General features: G+C 44.3%; 1 protein-coding gene across 1 annotated transcript; it reads left to right on the top strand.

The window, feature by feature from the left end:
- The first annotated feature begins 2,307 nt into the window (after positions 1–2,307).
- On the top strand, positions 2,308–17,970 carry LOC121539132 (nuclear receptor-binding protein). Its single transcript, XM_041847406.2, has 18 exons — positions 2,308–2,461; positions 3,158–3,523; positions 3,620–3,742; positions 4,262–4,366; positions 4,545–4,634; positions 4,769–4,809; positions 5,074–5,168; positions 5,338–5,421; positions 5,718–5,776; positions 5,926–6,024; positions 6,149–6,281; positions 7,660–7,750; positions 7,860–7,910; positions 8,407–8,542; positions 8,671–8,724; positions 8,858–8,921; positions 10,290–10,345; positions 16,220–17,970. The coding sequence occupies exons 2-18, from the start codon at positions 3,311–3,313 to the stop codon at positions 16,313–16,315; spliced, it is 1,590 nt and encodes a 529-aa protein (XP_041703340.1). The 5' UTR covers positions 2,308–2,461; positions 3,158–3,310; the 3' UTR covers positions 16,316–17,970.
- Positions 17,971–18,332: the final 362 nt, after the last annotated feature.

Below are 18,332 nucleotides of genomic sequence, written 5' to 3'. Positions count from 1 at the left end.
TATGAACGCTAAGAAGCTAACCTTACTGAAGCATATATAACTCGTAGTCCTGTCCCTCTGTGATGGCCAAATCTACTACTCACAGGGATCCTCTCAGGATACCTCACCCTTGATCAATCTTCCTCTACTTTCTTCACTGCCTCAGCATACAACACCTGCCTCTCTTGCACCTGACACTTACGATCCCCAGCAACATGGGCACCCCTACAGTTGACACAAACTGTACAATAATTTACCGAAACTACACAATAATTTGTCTCATGCCCTCCTGCACACTTCCTACATCTTGGAATCTCCTTCCTTAACACTGCTGCAACATGACCATAAACTGGTACCTGAAACACCGCAGTGGATTCGGTACAAAAGCGCTAACAGGATAACTGATATATCCTAACATGACTTTGTCGGGTAAAGATTCTGATTCAAAACTCAAAGGGACAGACTAAGGCACAGAGCGCCCGCTCCCTCTGGGCTGAAGAAACACAAATAAACATTACAAGTCCACTTCGGGTTACCTTCACCGATTTAACAGTACCCAACATCTTTTCCACCCAACCTGATACCACATATGGATCAGCCAAAATGCCTGGATCCACTTTCTACAAGAATCTCACTCCCACTGGACCAAACTCATCTTTATCATAACCATGTCCATCGATGCAAGGCTCGGGCTCCGAGCTCATCACCGCACCTTCCACCTCACTTAAATCTCACTCATTCTCTTCCATTTCACCTCCAGAGCTCGGTCTGGCGAACATCTCACCCTGTTTGTACTTGTCTTCTTCAATACACCATCTACCTTTTTATCACCATCTTCATCAAATTCAGATTCAACCTCTGCTTTCCTCATTCTCTTCGACCTCTTCTTCCTCTTTTTCCTCCTCCATTCCTCCTCCAAAATCCACCTTTCCGTGTCCCTGTCCCAATATTCCTCTTCTCCTGACTATGCTATGCAGCCCTGTGTCATCCCGACTTAACTCCATCTCATAATCGTCCTGCTCACCGCAGAAACGTGTCTTCTCCGGGCGCAGGCATTTTGGGAGCATGAGCAGTGGCACAACTCTCATCTCGACTTCCCTCTCCCAAATCGATGCCTCTCCCAAATCGATGCTGTGATCTTGACGAATGCAGCGTTCAAAACAACTAAAAAACTTGGAACTCGGAAATCTCAGACTTCCGACATCAGTGCGTTCAAGACAACTGGGAACTCAACGGTCATCCAACTCGGAATTCCAAGTCGCATACTCTGGCATCTTTCTAGAACTCCGACCTGAAGATCACTGACGTAATGAGTTGACCTTATTTTTTTATTTTGAGTATCCAAATTGTCTTGAAAGCACCACATGGAACAGCTGCCTCTCCCACCACTACCTCATCCCATATCTTGAGCCCTCAGCCTGGAAGCCGCTGAGGTATAGTAAGAATACTGGAGGCCATAGCCAGTCTTCTCTGAATTATAATAAATTGCCTAATGTCTGGCAACTTGTTGTGTAGGCCTGTTAGGCCTACTTGTTATTTTGAATATTCAAAACATGAAAAAAATAAGTTTATTTATCATAGTAGTTACATATAGGCCTACTTTAAAATAAAATGTCTAAATAGTCTAATTTTGTTGAATGAAGAATGTTGACATTCCTCAAATAACTTGTGAGATATTGAAGACCTCAAGTATTGATGTGTTTTCTTTAAGCTAGTAGGCCTACATTGCCAAATGTATCAGGAGAACAAATTATGCAAGGTTAGGAAAAGACCGCCCACTAGGCACACACCGGTTGAATCAACTGATTTTCCACGTCAGTTCAATTAAATTACGTTGAACCAATGTGGAAAAGACGTTGAATTGACGTCTGTGCCCAGTGAGTTTAATCAGTGTGCGTTTTGATAAAATGTTGCTAAATTCACACTTGTAAACCCATATGTTAGATGTGTTGTGTAATGTTTGTAGACAGAATAGCATGTCTGATGAGGAAAGTGGACAGTGTTATTATGAACGCAGGCCATCAGTCGAATTCAAAGTTATGTTTAGTGCAGTGGCTACATTAAACGTTAGTTTTTGTATCCTTGTAAGATTTTTTCTAGCCATACATGGCTACTTTGTATCATGATGCGAATACTCCATTGATAACTAACCACTATGATAAGCGCTGATAAATAAGGGGATATTTAGCCAACAAATGCCCTAATTAATGGTCGGGATAAGGTTGAGGTAGAGTAATGTAATCTGATTCTAGATCAGTGGTAGGGGAGCAATGTTTACCTCTCGAGCACTGAGGTATAGGTTATCAAAGCTGCGCTTTACATGCGCATTGCGCACAATGGTGGAAGTTGTTCTGATATTCTACGAATGGGCGTCCCTCCCCTTTGTCATTTATAGTTAGCTTGCTAGCTTCTAACGTTATTAGCTAGATAATTTACGCACTGCGAGGGGTTTGTACAATAAATACATGTCACTTTCTTCTAAGTAAGTAACTAACCGTCTGTGTATACAGTATAGCTGGGTAACACAATGGGACTATTGCTGACTTGTTAATAATACACTGCTTTCCTAAGTTATCTTGCTAGTTCGCAAGCTAACTAGCTAACTTTGCTAACGTTAGCTAAAGTTGTGTTTTCAGCTAGTTTGCGTTCGTGCTATACATATTTTCTGAATGCGTGTAGCTGTTTATGCAGCATTTTGTCGTTGAGACCATGGCCGGGGCTAACTTTATGTTTAAGTGAAAGTTGATCAATTAGCTAGCTACTGTTAGTTATCTAGTGTCCCTGAGTTTGGGATAGTGCGGCGTGTAAAGTTAGGGTTAAAATTAACTTCAAGGTAGCTATGTTATCTACATGTAAAACTTGAACTGGAGTGCCCACCAGCTAATAAGCTAAGTTAGCCAACTGACGTTAGCAAACTAACAAAACCAGCTACTTGGCTGCCTCATTAATGACAGTCCACCATAACAACTGCATAGCAAGTAAACTACTTTTCAATTTTAGTTGCTGCCTTTACTGGTAACCATAGAGTTGTTGTTGAGGAGTGACGTAGAAAGTCTTGACCCAAATGGATTAGTAGTATATAAATAAAAGTTGAAAAGGTCTTATTTCATATTACAGGTAAGGTATTGATTGCTATGGAAGTTGTGTGTGTGATATTAAGTGTCCCGTTTGCCTATAGTGCCTCATAGCCCCCAGGGTGTGTGAGAGAGGAGGGAGTGTAAGGGGGCGCGGCTGCTACAGTTCGAGAAGAGCGAGAAAGGCATTCTGCCTTCGCACGCCCCAGAGGAGAAGAAGAGTAGCATAGTCTGTCTCAGAGACCCGTATTGCCGTGATGTCAGAGGGAGACGGTAAACCCCTCCAGGCTCTGGAAGCCAAGGCAGAGACGGTGACCCCCAGTGGCCAGGGACCTGCGTCCGTGTCCCCTCCTGTGTCGGGGCCCCCCGCCACCACCCCCACAGAGGATGAGGAGGAAGAGGAGAGCGAAGACGAGTCCGAGATCCTGGAGGAGAGCCCCTGCGGCCGCTGGCAGAAACGCAGAGAGGAGGTGAGACAAGAGAGACCATTGGACTGTCAATGAACATTTTGCAACTGTGTTTGTGGAAGTACTGAACCATGTCTCTGCCTCTGTTCTCTCCCCCAGGTGAACCAGCGGAACGTCCCAGGGATAGATGCTGCCTACCTGGCCATGGACACAGAGGAGGGGGTGGAGGTGGTCTGGAACGAGGTCATGTTCTCAGAGAGGAAGAACTTCAAGCTGCAGGAGGTACAGCATGCCTGGCGGCAACACCAGCAGGATGCTCAGTCTGAAATCAGACCCTCAGTATCCATTTATTGATGCACGATTTAATCTGACCTCCAATTCACACAGCTGACAGCTTCCTTTCTAAGTAGCTGAATACAGGCAGCCCTGGCCTTAAAATCAAATCAAATCAAGCTTTATTTATACAGCACATTTCAGACATGGAATGCAACGCAATGTGCTTTACAGGAAAAAACTAATAAAAAAAAAAACTGCTTCAGACTTCCTGAGGACATGTATTCAGTGATGAAAAAACCTGAGGTGTAGACAAAGAAAAAAATCTGTTTGTTACATTGTTCTGTAATTTCCCTCACTCGCATTCAGGCTTCTCTCTCATGATGCAATCTGGCGTGGAGGAAGAGAGAGCATTTGGTCCCCCCCCTTCTCTCCTTCTCTCTCGTGTCTAGTAGAGCTGTTATCTTTGTACTACTACAGACCCTGTTTAGTTAAATGTTTCCCATGTCTATCCACCTCTGTGAACAGGAGAAGGTGAAGTCTGTGTTTGACAACCTGATTCAGCTGGAGCATCTCAACATCGTCAAGTTCCACAAGTACTGGGCTGACGTCAATGACATCAACCGCGCCAGGGTGAGTTCTGACTCTTCTACGAGAGGAAAAACCTTCATGTTTGTATCACATTTGGCCTGGCCTGGTTGATATATCAGGACTGAATGCGAGTGAGGAGTGAGTGAAATTACGGAACAATGTAACAACATAATTTGAATGATTCTTCTTAACTGATTTTTTTTCTTTGTCTACACCTCAGGTTATTTTCATCACTGAATACATGTCCTCAGGAAGTTTGAAGCAGTTTCTGAAGAAGACCAAGAAGAACCACAAGACTATGAATGAAAAGGTGCAGATATCATAATACAATTGACCCTGCCCACCAAGTCACCTACAACATAGTAGCACATGCTTAGCATATAAGAAGACATTCATTAGTCTACATGTAACAGAAAGTATATAATTTGTTTGTTTGTTATTTAGGCCTGGAAGAGATGGTGCACCCAGATCCTCTCAGCCCTCAGGTTAGTCTTTCTCTCACACAGACCAACTATGTCATAGCTGCAACACTAATACCAGGACCCCATATTCAATCAAAACGGGTAACCGGGTTCATGCTCAGTAGGCACAAAACAGGGCTGAACGTTTTAAAACCGAGTGAAATGGGGAGGTACTAATACCCGAAGTTGTCCACATGTAGTGCCCTACTGAACCTGACCCTGGTTTATGAGGTAAGCCAAAAAAACACAGTGCTTTACTTCTCTGCTCTCTCTGATGTGCCTCTGTAGTTACCTCCACTCCTGTGAGCCACCCATCATCCATGGGAACCTGACCTGTGACACCATCTTCATCCAACACAACGGACTCATCAAGATAGGATCAGGTAGGACTCTAGTCATAAACACTGGTTTGTTACTGGCTAAGCAGCACCGTCCAGGCCAGCCCTGTATGGGTTTAGCTTCCGGATGTAACATATCTATAACAGGTTATAACAGATTTATAGACTGTCTAACCCGTGCCTAACCCAGTATATCTGTGTTTTTCTCCTTCAGTGGCTCCAGACACTATCAACAACCACGTGAAAACCTGCAGAGAGGAGCAGAAAAATCTGCACTTCTTCGCCCCCGAATATGGCGGTAAGAAGGACATTTATGGATAGGTTGTGTGTTTGGTTATTTGTAGGTTATAAAGAATACATAATAATAATAATATGCCATTTAGCAGACGCTTTTATCCAAAGCGACTTACAGTCGTGCATGCATAAACATTTTTTTGTGTATGGGTGGTCCCGGGGATCGAACCCACTACCTTGGCGTTACAAGCGCCGTGCTCTACCAGCTGAGCTACAGAGGACCACATATATTCGCAGGAAATGATAGACTATTGATTCACTCACACCATTGTTTCCTATCTTCCATTCTCCCACCTGTAGCTGTTGCAGATGTCACCACTGCAGTGGATATCTATTCCTTTGGGATGTGTGCCTTGGAGGTGAGATGGGACACCTTAAATCGACATGTGAAATTGGTGATATCTCTGTGCACCAGAATATGTGATGTCATCACTCCGCATCATTTTTATGTTATGGTGTTGCGACTTGTGTTGGGTGGGTGGTGGTGATATCATTGTATGTTGTGTAGATGGCAGTATTGGAGATCCAGGGGAACGGAGAATCTTCCTATGTCTCTCAGGAGGCCATCAACAATGCCATACAGTCACTGGAAGACCCACTGCAGAGGGTAGGAGATTGTGTGTGTTGGCATTCGTGTGTGTTTGCGTTTGTGTGTGTGTGTGTGTTTGTCTGTGTGCGTGCATGTATTATAAGATTTTCCCTGGAAATGTGTGTGTGTGTGTACCCTGCAGGAGTTTATCCAGACATGTCTGGAGGCTGACCCGTTTAAGAGGCCTACAGCCAGAGAGCTGCTGTTCCACCAGGCTCTGTTTGAGGTGCCCCTGTTAAAGCTGCTAGCGGCACACTGCATAGTCAGCCACCAGCGTGAGTCTTATTGTACACACACACACACACACACTGCATCATCAGCCACCAGCGTGAGACTTATTGTACACACACACACTGCATCATCAGCCACCAGCTTGAGTCTTATTGTACACACACACACACACACTGCATCATCAGCCACCAGCGTGAGACTTATTGTACACACACACACACACACTGCATCATCAGCCACCAGCGTGAGACTTATTGTACACACACACACTGCATCATCAGCCACCAGCTTGAGTCTTATTGTACACACACACACACACACACACACACACTGCATCATCAGCCACCAGCGTGAGACTTATTGTACACACACACACACACACACACACACACACACACTGCATCATCAGCCACCAGCGTGAGACTTATTGTACACACACACACACACACACACACTGCATCATCAGCCACCAGCGTGAGACTTATTGTACACACACACACACACACACACACACTGCATCATCAGCCACCAGCGTGAGACTTATTGTAACACACACACACACACACACACTGCATCATCAGCCACCAGCGTGAGACTTATTGTACACACACACACACACACACACACACACTGCATCATCAGCCACCAGCTTGAGTCTTATTGTACACACACACACACACTGCATCATCAGCCACCAGCATGAGACTTATTGTACACACACACTGCATCATCAGCCACCAGCGTGAGACTTATTGTACACACACACACTTCATCATCAGCCACCAGCGTGAGACTTATTGTACACACACACACACACACACACACACACTTCATCATCAGCCACCAGCGTGAGACTTATTGTACACACACACACACACACACACTGCATCATCAGCCACCAGCTTGAGTCTTATTGTACACACACACTGCATCATCAGCCACCAGCATGAGACTTATTGTACACACACACTGCATCATCAGCCACCAGCATGAGACTTATTGTACACACACACTGCATCATCAGCCACCAGCATGAGACTTATTGTACACACACACTGCATCATCAGCCACCAGCGTGAGACTTATTGTACACACACACACACACACACACACACACACACACTGCATCATCAGCCACCAGCGTGAGACTTATTGTACACACACACACACACACACTGCATCATCAGCCACCAGCGTGAGACTTATTGTACACACACACTGCATCATCAGCCACCAGCATGAGACTTATTGTACACACACACTGCATCATCAGCCACCAGCGTGAGACTTATTGTACACACACACACACACACACACACTGCATCATCAGCCACCAGCTTGAGTCTTATTGTACACACACACACACTGCATCATCAGCCACCAGCGTGAGTACCCCTACTATCTTCTCCATACCTCTCACAGATATGATCCCTGAGAATGCCTTAGAGGAGATCACTAAGAACATGGACCCCAACCTCATCATCGCTGAGATAAAGGAGGGCGTGCAGCTCAAGTAAGAGATGACAGTTTCTACATCTTCAACTGAGTAAGCCACAGTTGGCTTTTGATCTCAGGGTATTTTCTTCAGAAACCTGTGCTGATCCTGTTTCTTTTGTCATCAGTCTGTCTCAGTTTCCTGCCTTGGAGCTGGATAAGTTCCTGGAGGATGTCCGGTAAGGAACTCCCCATCAACTACTGACCAGGACCGGACAGATGTCCAGCCTATTAAGCCTTTTCACCACTAGAGGGCATAGCTAACCCAGAGCGCTCAGAGCTCTACCACTACAGTACTAGACAAGTATCTTGTAATGCACTATAGAAGTATTTAGCTTAGACTGTTATTCTGCTTTGCCTGTATCTCAAATATTAGTGCTTGTATCCAGCCCTTCCCCCACTCTTACTTTTAATTGAAGTATTACTAGAATCTGTATTTGAAAAATCAGTGAGAATACCTGCAAACTCAAGATTTCCTCCCGGAGTTTTGAGTTTGCAAGGTTTTGAAGAATCAGGGGTCTTCACTTCGGCCTTAATTAAATGTGTGTAAGATTTGAACCTAACCCCCCAAAAAAAAGAAAATAATATAAAGTTGGTCACAAACAAATAAAATGTGTACTTTACCTGTCTAATCATGAAATGTAAAGTAACCCCGCTGCCCTCTCTACCCAACAGGAATGGCATCTACCCCCTGACAGCATTCGGCCTGCCCTCTCACCAGCAGCCCCAGCAGTCCCCTGTCAAGTCCCCCATTGTCACCCCCTCTGTCAAATCCCCCACCCCAGAACCTGCTGAACTAGAGACACGGAAGGTGAGGGGAGGGAGGGAGGGAGGGAGTGGGGAGAGTATACAAATCCAATCAATTAACTAATAATGGTAATACATTTTATTTGTTGGACACCTTTCTGAACACCTATCTACATTTCTTACCTTCTGCAGGTTGTTCAGATGCAGTGTAATATTGAGCCGGTGGAGGAGGGTGCAAAACATCATGTAATTAGCATTAATGTCATTATTTTTAGATCAGTGAATACAAGTTAGATGACATGGACAAGTGTGTTCTAGTGGCCAGTCACTGAATGTGTAACCGCTACATCTCCTTTCCCTCCTCTTCCTCCCTCCACAGCTGACACTACTGTTGAAGCTGGAGGACAAACTCAACAGACACTTAAGCTGTGACTTGTTACCCAGTAAGAACAACAGATAGAAACACACAGAACAGCCAAAAGAAAAGGAAGACTGCACACATACTGAGATCTATGCTATTGCCAACCCAGTGTGCTTTATTAGACAACGCTTGGACCTTTAGGTCTTCTATAATAATAACCTGACAATCCACAGCCCCTGTACTGCTCCCAAGGGGGCCAATATGATTAAGTCTTACTGGATGGTCCCTCTCCTAACAGGCCAGACAGACCACAAGTCTCGATCAAACTATGTGTTGTTGACAGATGTTTGGGTAAGATAACATAACCACACAGCATTCCTTTAAACCAGTAATGGGCAACTGGCAGCCCTCAGATCAATTTAAAAAATATATATATAATTTTAAAAAATGTTGGGGGGGACTCAGTTGGGGTCTCAACTTACTGTTGTGAGTTAGAATAGTAGAATACACAAGGTGGATGTGGGTACCAGAGCCGCAAGCAACTGCTGCCCCTCATGATGAGTTCAGATTTATTGTGGCCCCCACCCCCATCAAAGTTGCCCATTCCTGCATTAAACAATGTCAGATTTCACAATCCCAGCTCTTGTGTCGGACTCTTGTGTGTATGTTGCCTGAAAATGGCAGGACTTTGGACATCCAAGCCTGTCTGAGTGTGTGTTTTGTCTTTATGACTCCAGACACTGGCCTGCCCTAGTGTACTGTAACCCCAGCCTAAATCACATCAGTGGGGCTGCTCCTATCGCATGCACAGCTGCCACCAACAGACTGGACGTGCATGCATGTGCCGTGTATGTGTGAAAAGTAGTGGGAGAGTCTAACGTGCAGATAAGGTGGAATGGGGAGTGTGTGGGGGGGGGGGTGCATGGAAGGCCATATTAGGTACAAACAGGATATTATTGAACCCTGTAGGGAATAGAGGTCTAAGTCAGGGATATACATGGAACACAAGTCTTTCCATGGCCAGGAGGGTGTGTCCAGACACACACATGACAGGCGTGTTGAGAATGTCAGGCGTGTGTGCATGCTGCTGGCAGCTGTTCTCTGGGGAGTGCTGGGCCAATGTGTGCATATACACACGCACACTCACAGATTTGCCTGCACATATGCAAACACATATTCTTATCTACGCTCACAAACCCACACACATGCATATTCCTTCCCATACATGTACCTCTTATTGAGAATTATGCGTCTATCAGTGATGGTAAGATTATAACAGGAAGAGACTGGGCACTACGGTTTCTGTCTAAAGTCCAATGTAACTCTCTGTTGTGGTTACTGTTGGTGTTACTAACACAGTTAATTTTGCACTTAAAGGGAAACTTCACCGCTAGACACTTGGGAGGAAATGTGTGCGTTTCCACTGACCCTGCTGTCTGTCCTGTTTCAGATGAGAATGTACAGGAACTGGCTGTTGAGCTGGTACAACTGGGCTTCATCAGCGAGGTAAGGGTGTACTTGTGTGTGAGAGAGAGAGAGGAACAAGTGTGTGTACTGTCTAGGGGTTCTGTGGTAGAGAGGTGTGTGTGTACTGTCTAGGGGTTCTGTGGTAGAGAGGTGTGTGTGTACTGTCTAGGGGTTCTGTGGTAGAGAGGTGTGTGTGTACTGTCTAGGGGTTCTGTGGTAGAGGTGTGTGTTTTTTTTATTATTTTTATTTTTATTTTTTTGGGGTCATTTAGCAGACGCTCTTATCCAGAGCGACTTACAGGAGCAATTAGGGTTAAGTGCCTTGCTCAAGGGCACATCGACAGATTTTTCACCTAGTCGGCTCAGGGATTAGAACCAGCGACCTTTCGGTTACTGGCACAACGCTCTTAACCACTAAGCTACCTGTGTACTGTCTAGGGGTTCTGTGGTAGAGAGGTGTGTGTACTGTCTAGGGGTTCTGTGGTAGAGAGGTGTGTGTGTGTGTACTGTCTAGGGGTTCTGTGGTAGAGAGGTGTGTGTGTATACTGTCTAGGGGTTCTGTGGTAGAGAGGTGTGTGTGTGTACTGTCTAGGGGTTCTGTGGTAGAGAGGTGTGTGTGTGTACTGTCTAGGGGTTCTGTGGTAGAGAGGTGTGTGTGTATCAGGGTCTGTGAGAGTGTAAGTGTTGTAGCTGGCATAGGAGAGGCAGTGAGAGTGGATGAGTGTATCTGTTCATTAGAGGGTCACACTTTTAGCTCTGACTGACCCCTATAAACACACACACACACACACACACACACACGCATGCCAGATAGCAGCTCCTGCTCTCCACTCTAATACAGATAGGACTGTCTGTTTTTAGATTCTCCCACTCTGTACCTACAGTGCCTTCAGAAAGTATTCACATCCCTTGACTTTTTCCACATTTTAGTGTTACAGCCTGAATTTAAAATATATTACATTGAGATTGTGTGTCACTGGCCAACACACAATACCCCATAATGTCAAAGTGGAATTATGTATTTTTTTTAAAACAAATTAATTTAATAATAAAATTATTATTTATTATTAATACAATTCTGAAATGTCTTGAGTCAATAAGTATGTAACCCTTTTGTTATGGCAAGCCTAAATAAGTTCAGGATTAAAAATGTACTTAATAACTTGCATGGACTCACTCTGTGTGCAATACTAGTGTTTAACAGGATTTTTGAACGACTACCTCATCTCTGTACCCCACACATACAATTATCTGTAAGGTCCCTCAGTCGAGCAATGAATTTCAAACACAGATTCAACCACAAAGACCAGAGAGGTTTTCCAATGCCTCGCAAAGAAGGGCACCTATTGGTAGATTGGTTTGAAAAAAACTGACATTGAATATCCCTTTGAGCATGGTGAAGTTATTAATTATACTTTGGATGGTGTATAAATACACTTAGTCACTACAAGGATATAGGCGGCCTTCCTAACTCAGTTGCCGGAGAGGAAGGAAACCGCTTAGGGATTTCACCATGAGGCCAATGGTGACTTTAAAACAGTTACAGCATTTAATGTCTGTGATAGGAGAAGGATAGGAGGTCCTTCAGAATGGCGCCGGAGAAGATGGCTGCTGTTTTACAGCCCTCTAACCAATTGTACTATTATGTGTGTTTTTCCACGTTATTTGTAATTTATTTTGTACGTAATGTTTCTGCCATCGTCTCTTATAACCAAAAAGAGCTTCTGGATATCAGGACAGCGATTACTCACCTCGTATTGGACGAATAATTTTTGTTCAACGAGGCGGCCGCGAAGGATATCCTACAGACACCCGACAAGGCCCAAATCCCCGTCATTCGCATGAGGAAGAGACAGAGATATCGTGGACGTAGGTCGGGGTGCCTTGTAAGGATCCGACGGCGAGCGAGTAAACTGCCTCTTCCATCAATCCTATTAGCCAATCTTCAATCATTGGAAAATAAATTGGATGACCTAAGATTACGGTTATCCTACCAACGGGACATTAAAAACTGTAATATCTTATGTTTCACCGAGTCGTGGCTGAACGACGACATGGATAACATACAGCTAGCGGGCTATACGCTACATCGGCAGGATAGAACGGCTGACTCCGGTAAGACAAGGGGTGGCGGTCTGTGTATATTTGTAAACAACAGCTGGTGCACAAAATCAAATACTAAGTCTCGAGGTTTTGCTCGCCTGAGGTAGAGTATCTTATGATAAGCTGTAGACCACACTATTTGCCAAGAGAGTTTTCATCTATATTTTTCATAGCTGTCTATTTACCACCACAAACCAATGCTGGCATTAAGATTGCACTGAATGAGCTGTATAAGGCCATAAGTCAACAGGAAAACGCTCATCCAGAGGCAGCACTCCTAGTGGCCGGGGACTTTAATGCAGGGAAACTTAAATCCGTTCTACCTAATTTCTACCAGCATGTTAAATGTGCAACCAGAGGAAAAAAAACTCTAGACCACCTTTACTCCACACACAGAGACACATACAAAGCTCTCCCTCGCCCTCCATTTGGCAAATCTGACCATAACTCTATCCTCCTGATTCCTGCTTATGAGCAAAAACTAAAGCAGGAAGCACCAGTGACTAGGTTAATAAAAAAAAGTGGTCAGATGACGCAGATGCTAAGCTACAGGACTGTTTTGCTAGCACAGACTGGAACATGTTCTGGGATTCTTCAGACAGCATTGAGGAGTACACCACATCAGTCACTGGCTTCATCAATAAGTGCATCGATGATGTCATCCCCACAGTGACCGTACGTACATACCCCAACCAGAAGCCATGGATTACAGGAAACATCCGCACTGAGCTAAAGGGTAGAGCTGCCGCTTTCAAGGAGCGGGACTCTAACCCGGACGCTTATAAAAAATCCCGCTATGCCCTCCGACGAACCATCAAACAGGCAAAGAGTCAATACAGGACTAAGATTGAATCGTACTACACCGGCTCTGACACTCGTCGGATGTGGCAGGGCTTGAAAACTATTACAGACTACAAAGGGAAGCACAGCCGCGAGCTTCCCAGTGACACAAGCCTACCAGACGAGCTAAACCACTTCTATGCTCGCTTCGAGGCAAGCAACACTGAAGCATGCATGAGAGCACCAGCTGTTCCGGATTACTATGTGATCACGCTCTCCGTAGCCGATGTGAGTAAGACTTTTAAGCAGGTCAACATTCACAAGGCCGCAGGGCCAGATGGATTATCAGGACGTGTACTCCGAGCATGTGCTGACCAACTGGCAAGTGTCTTCACTGACATTTTCAACATGTCCCTGACTGAGTCTGTAATACCAACATGTTTCAAGCAGACCACCATAGTCCCCGTGCCCAAGGACACTAAGATAACCTGCCTAAATGACTACCGACCCGTAGCACTGACGTCTGTAGCCATGAAGTGCTTTGAAAGGCTGGTCATGGCTCACATCAACACCATTATCCCAGTAACCCTAGACCCACTCCAATTTGCATACCGCCCCAACAGAGCCACAGATGATGCAATCTCTATTGCACTCCACACTGCCCTTTCCTACCTGGACAAGAGGAACACCTACGTGATAATGCTATTCATTGACTACAGCTCAGCATTCAACACCATAATGCCCTCAAAGCTCAACACTAAGCTAAGGATCCTGGGACTAAACACCTCCCTCTGCAACTGGATCCTAGACTTCCTGACGGGCCGCCCCCAGGTGGTAAGGGTAGGTAACAACACATCTGCCACACTGATCCTCAACATGGGGGCCCCTCAGGGGTGCGTGCTCAGTCCCCTCCTGTACTCCCTGTTCACCCATGACTGCATGGCCAGGCACGACTCCAACACCATCATTAAGTTTGCCAACGACACAACAGTGGTAGGCCTGATCACCGACAACGATGAGACAGCCTATAGGGAGGAGGTCAGAGACCTGGCCGTGTGGTGCCAGGATAACAACCTCTCCCTCAACATGACCAAGACAAAGGAGATGATTGTGGACTACAGGAAAAAAAAGAGGACTGAGCACGCCCCCATTCTCATCGACGGGGCTGTAGTGGAACGGGTTGAGAGCTTCAAGTTCCTTGGTGTCCACATCACCAACGAACTATCATGGTCCAAACACACCAAGACAGTCGTGAAGAGGGCACGACAAAGCCTATTCCCCCTCAGGAGACTGAAAAGATTCGGCATGGGTCCTCAGATCCTCAAAAAATTCTACAGCTGCACCATCGAGAGCATCCTGACTGGTTGCATCACCGCCTGGTATGGCAACTGCTTGGCCTCCGACCGCAAGGCACAACAGAGGGTCGTGCGTACGGCCCAGTACATCACTAGGGCCAAGCTTCCTGCCATCCAGGACCTCTATACCAGGCGGTCAGAGGAAAGCCCTCAAAATTGTCAAAGAGTCCAGCCACCCTAGTCATAGACTTTTCTCTCTGCTACCGCACGGCAAGCGGTACCGGAGTGCCAAGTCTAGGTCCAAAAGACTTCTCAACAGCTTCTACCCCCAAGCCATAAGACTCCTGAACAGCCAATCATGGCTAACCGGACTATTTGCACTGCCCCCCCACCCCATCTTTTTACGCTGCTGCTACTCTGTTAATTATTTATGCATAGTCACTTTAACTTTACCCACATGTACATATTACTTCAACTACCTCAACTAGCCGGTGCCCCCCCGCACATTGACTTGCACCGGTACCCCCCTGTGTATATATAGCCTCCCTACTGTTATTTTATTTTACTTCTGCTCTTTTTTTCGCAACACTTTTTTGTTGTTTTATTTTACTTTTTTATAAAAAATAAATGCACTGTTGGTTAAGGGCTGTAAGTAAGCATTTCACTGTAATGTCTGCACCTGTTGTATTCGGTGCATGTGGCCAATAAAATTTGATTTGATTTGAGAACAAAGGATTGATCAACAACATTGTAGTTACTCCACAATACTAACCTAAATGACAGAGTGAAAAGAAGGAAGCCTGTACAGAAGAAAAATATTCAAAAACATGCATCCTGTTTGCAATAAGGCACTAAAGTAGTACTGCAAAAAATGTGGCAAAGCAATTAACTTTTTGTTTTGAATACAAAGTGTTATGTTTGGGGCAAATGAACACAACACGTCACTGAGTACCACTCTTCATAGTATTTTCAAGCATGGTGGTGGCTGCATCATGTTATGGGTATGCTTGTCATCGGCAAGGACTAGGGAGTTTTTTGGGATAAAAATAAACGGAATAGAGCTAAGCACAGGCAATATCCTAGAGGAAAACTTGGTTCAGTCTGCTTTCCAACAGACACTGGGAGACAAATTCACCTTTCAGCAGGACAATAACCTAAAACACAAGGCCAAATATACACTGGAGTTTCTTACTAAGACGACAGTGAATGTTCCTGAGTGGCTTAGTTACAGTTTTGACTAAAATCAGCTTGAAAAGCTATGGCAAGACTTGAAAATGGCTGTCTAGCAATGATCAACAACCAACTTGACAGAATTTTTTAAAGAATAATGTGCAAATATTGTACAATTCAGTTGTAGAAAGCTCTTAGGCTGTAGTCGCTGCCAAAGGTGATTTGATTCTAACATGTATTGACTCGGGTGTGAATACTTATGTAAATTACATATTTCTGTATTTCATTTTCAACAATTTGCAAAAATGTCTAAACATGTTTTCACTTTGTCATTATGGGGTATTGTGTGTAGATGGGTGAGAAAAAAATATTTAATCAATTTGGAATTCAGGCTCTAACAACAAACTAGAATAAATCAAGGGTTATGAATACTTTCTGAAGGCGCTGTATATCTCTGAAGCGTGGCATACATAATATCTCCCACCCACAGCTCTTGAATCTTCAATGTGTGTTCCTGCTCCACAACATGTGAATTGATTGATTGATTGATTGATTGTCCCTACAGGTGGACCAGAGCAGGATGGCCACTGTGCTAGAAGAGGCCTTCACCAAGTTCTTCAGCAGGAACGGTTCCCTCAACCCTGTGACTGTGTCCTCATAACAGGATCAACATGGACCCCCACTCCAGTACCTATATACCCCCTACAGGCTTTTTACAACCCTCCCCTTCTTACCCCTAAGGACCCATGGACCCCCACTCCAGTACCTATACACCTATAGGCAGGCTTAGGCCTACACCTATACCACTGCTGGCCCCAACCACCACACATACACATGCCACACCCCGTGCCTCAGCCCTAATCCAAATCACTGGACTCTTTCACCCAAAACCTTGTGTGGTGTCTTCTATTTCTCTGGAGGACCATAGAGCCTTATTATGGGGCTGTCCGAGTCAGTCCCCTCTCCATTTAGTTCTCTCTATTTACACAGTAGCAACTTATTTGGGAAAGGAAGCCAACGCAGTATTACTTGTTTGTTTGTGTTTTAGAAATGTGTTTTATATCTTTGCTATTTGCCTTCTTGGTGGCTGTATACATGCACACACGCTATCCGCCTTAAAGTTGTCTGCTTCGGTGTGGTCACGCACGGCTGTGCATGAATGTCTGCAGTGAACTTGGCTCTCTTTCTGAGTGCTGTAGGTGACCATTGTAGGCTGCGTTTAGAAAGCCAGCCCAATTCTGATCTTTTCCTCCACTAATTGGTCTTTTAACCAATGAAAAAGATCTGATCAAGATCTCATGTGATTGGTCAAAAGACCAATTAGTGGAAAAAATATCAGAATTGGGCTGCCTGTCTAAACGCAGCTGTATATATTTAAATGAGTGTGATGGGGGAAGTCTAGGGCCTATATTCATGTTACCAATGTGTCATATTGTATCTTATGAAGTATTTTTTATTTTTTTTATACTCTGAAATAGTTTACTGTGGTCTCAAATGATGGAGCCACAGCCCCATGGAGGCTGAGCCAATAGTCTGGGAGGTGTGGTATTTACAGGCTGTCAGTCAAAGCAGAGGAACAAGCTGAATGATTTACTGGAGATGTCCAATGGCTGGAGCTGTAGTTAAGAGGTGTTTGGGTGGTGAACAGTATTCATGCCTCTGATTTGTTATCACAACTTTATCTGTTCTGTAAAAAATATATACTTTACATTGTTTGGCCAACCTTATTTCTTATAGTGTACTTCATCTGGATAATGAAATGGTTTCCTTTGGACGTTCTGTTGAATGTTCTGGCCATTGAGAAAGTGTTTTTGTTGTGAACAGCAGGTAAGGGTTTTACTTTACTGTACAAATCCAAAGAGGAATTTGTGTTAAAGTCCAAATATGAAATGTAGATATGTGGACAAATGGTTAATCTAGTGGCCTGGCTGTCTGACTGGTACTGCTTTAGCCAAGCTGTTGTCTTGCCAAATGCAACAATGAAACGCTGTTGAATGCAGAAATTGTTAGGTAAACTGGGTCACGTTCAGTAGGGCACAATGTTGTGAAATTAAAATGTGTTTTACGGTTACTGTAATATTCAATGTGCTTTTTTTCTTTATAGTCTATCTCTACTTTGTGAGGAGCACTTGGGCAGTGTAGTTAAGAAAGATGTGTGTTGATGGGTAATGTGTGTGCATGCATGAGAAGTAGTTTGTGTGTGTGCTCGTGTGCCTTCTGATAAGTGTGTATCCTATGACAGCCTCTGCAATGTATGACTTTCTCTTTCCTCTAAATGGTATTTTCTATTTGTAAATAAATATGTAATGCACCACCTCTGCCCAAATGTCTCATCATTCATTATTTACTGAATCTCCTTTTAAACTGGGATGTTTAATCAGAAAGTGCTAACAGTAACTCAGTGAATACCTCCACCTACTCTGTGTGGTTCACTCTCACCATTATTATCAAATTGTATTCGTCACATGCTTTTGTAAACAACAGGTGTGGACTAACGGTGAAATGCTTACTTATGGGCTCTTCCCAACAACGCAGAGAGGAGGAAAATAGAGAAATAATAGAGAAATAAAACGTGTAATAATAAATACACAATGAGTAATGATAACTTATAAATATACAAGGGGTACAGGGGTTTAACTAACTATTTAGCAGTCTTATGGCTTGGGGGTAGAAGCTGT

The sequence above is a fragment of the Coregonus clupeaformis genome, chromosome 25 (assembly GCF_020615455.1).
Source record: "Coregonus clupeaformis isolate EN_2021a chromosome 25, ASM2061545v1, whole genome shotgun sequence".
NCBI classification, from domain to species: Eukaryota; Metazoa; Chordata; class Actinopteri; order Salmoniformes; family Salmonidae; genus Coregonus; species Coregonus clupeaformis.
The sequence above is the reverse complement of the archived record's forward strand: the minus strand, read 5'-3'. Positions and strand labels throughout refer to the sequence as shown.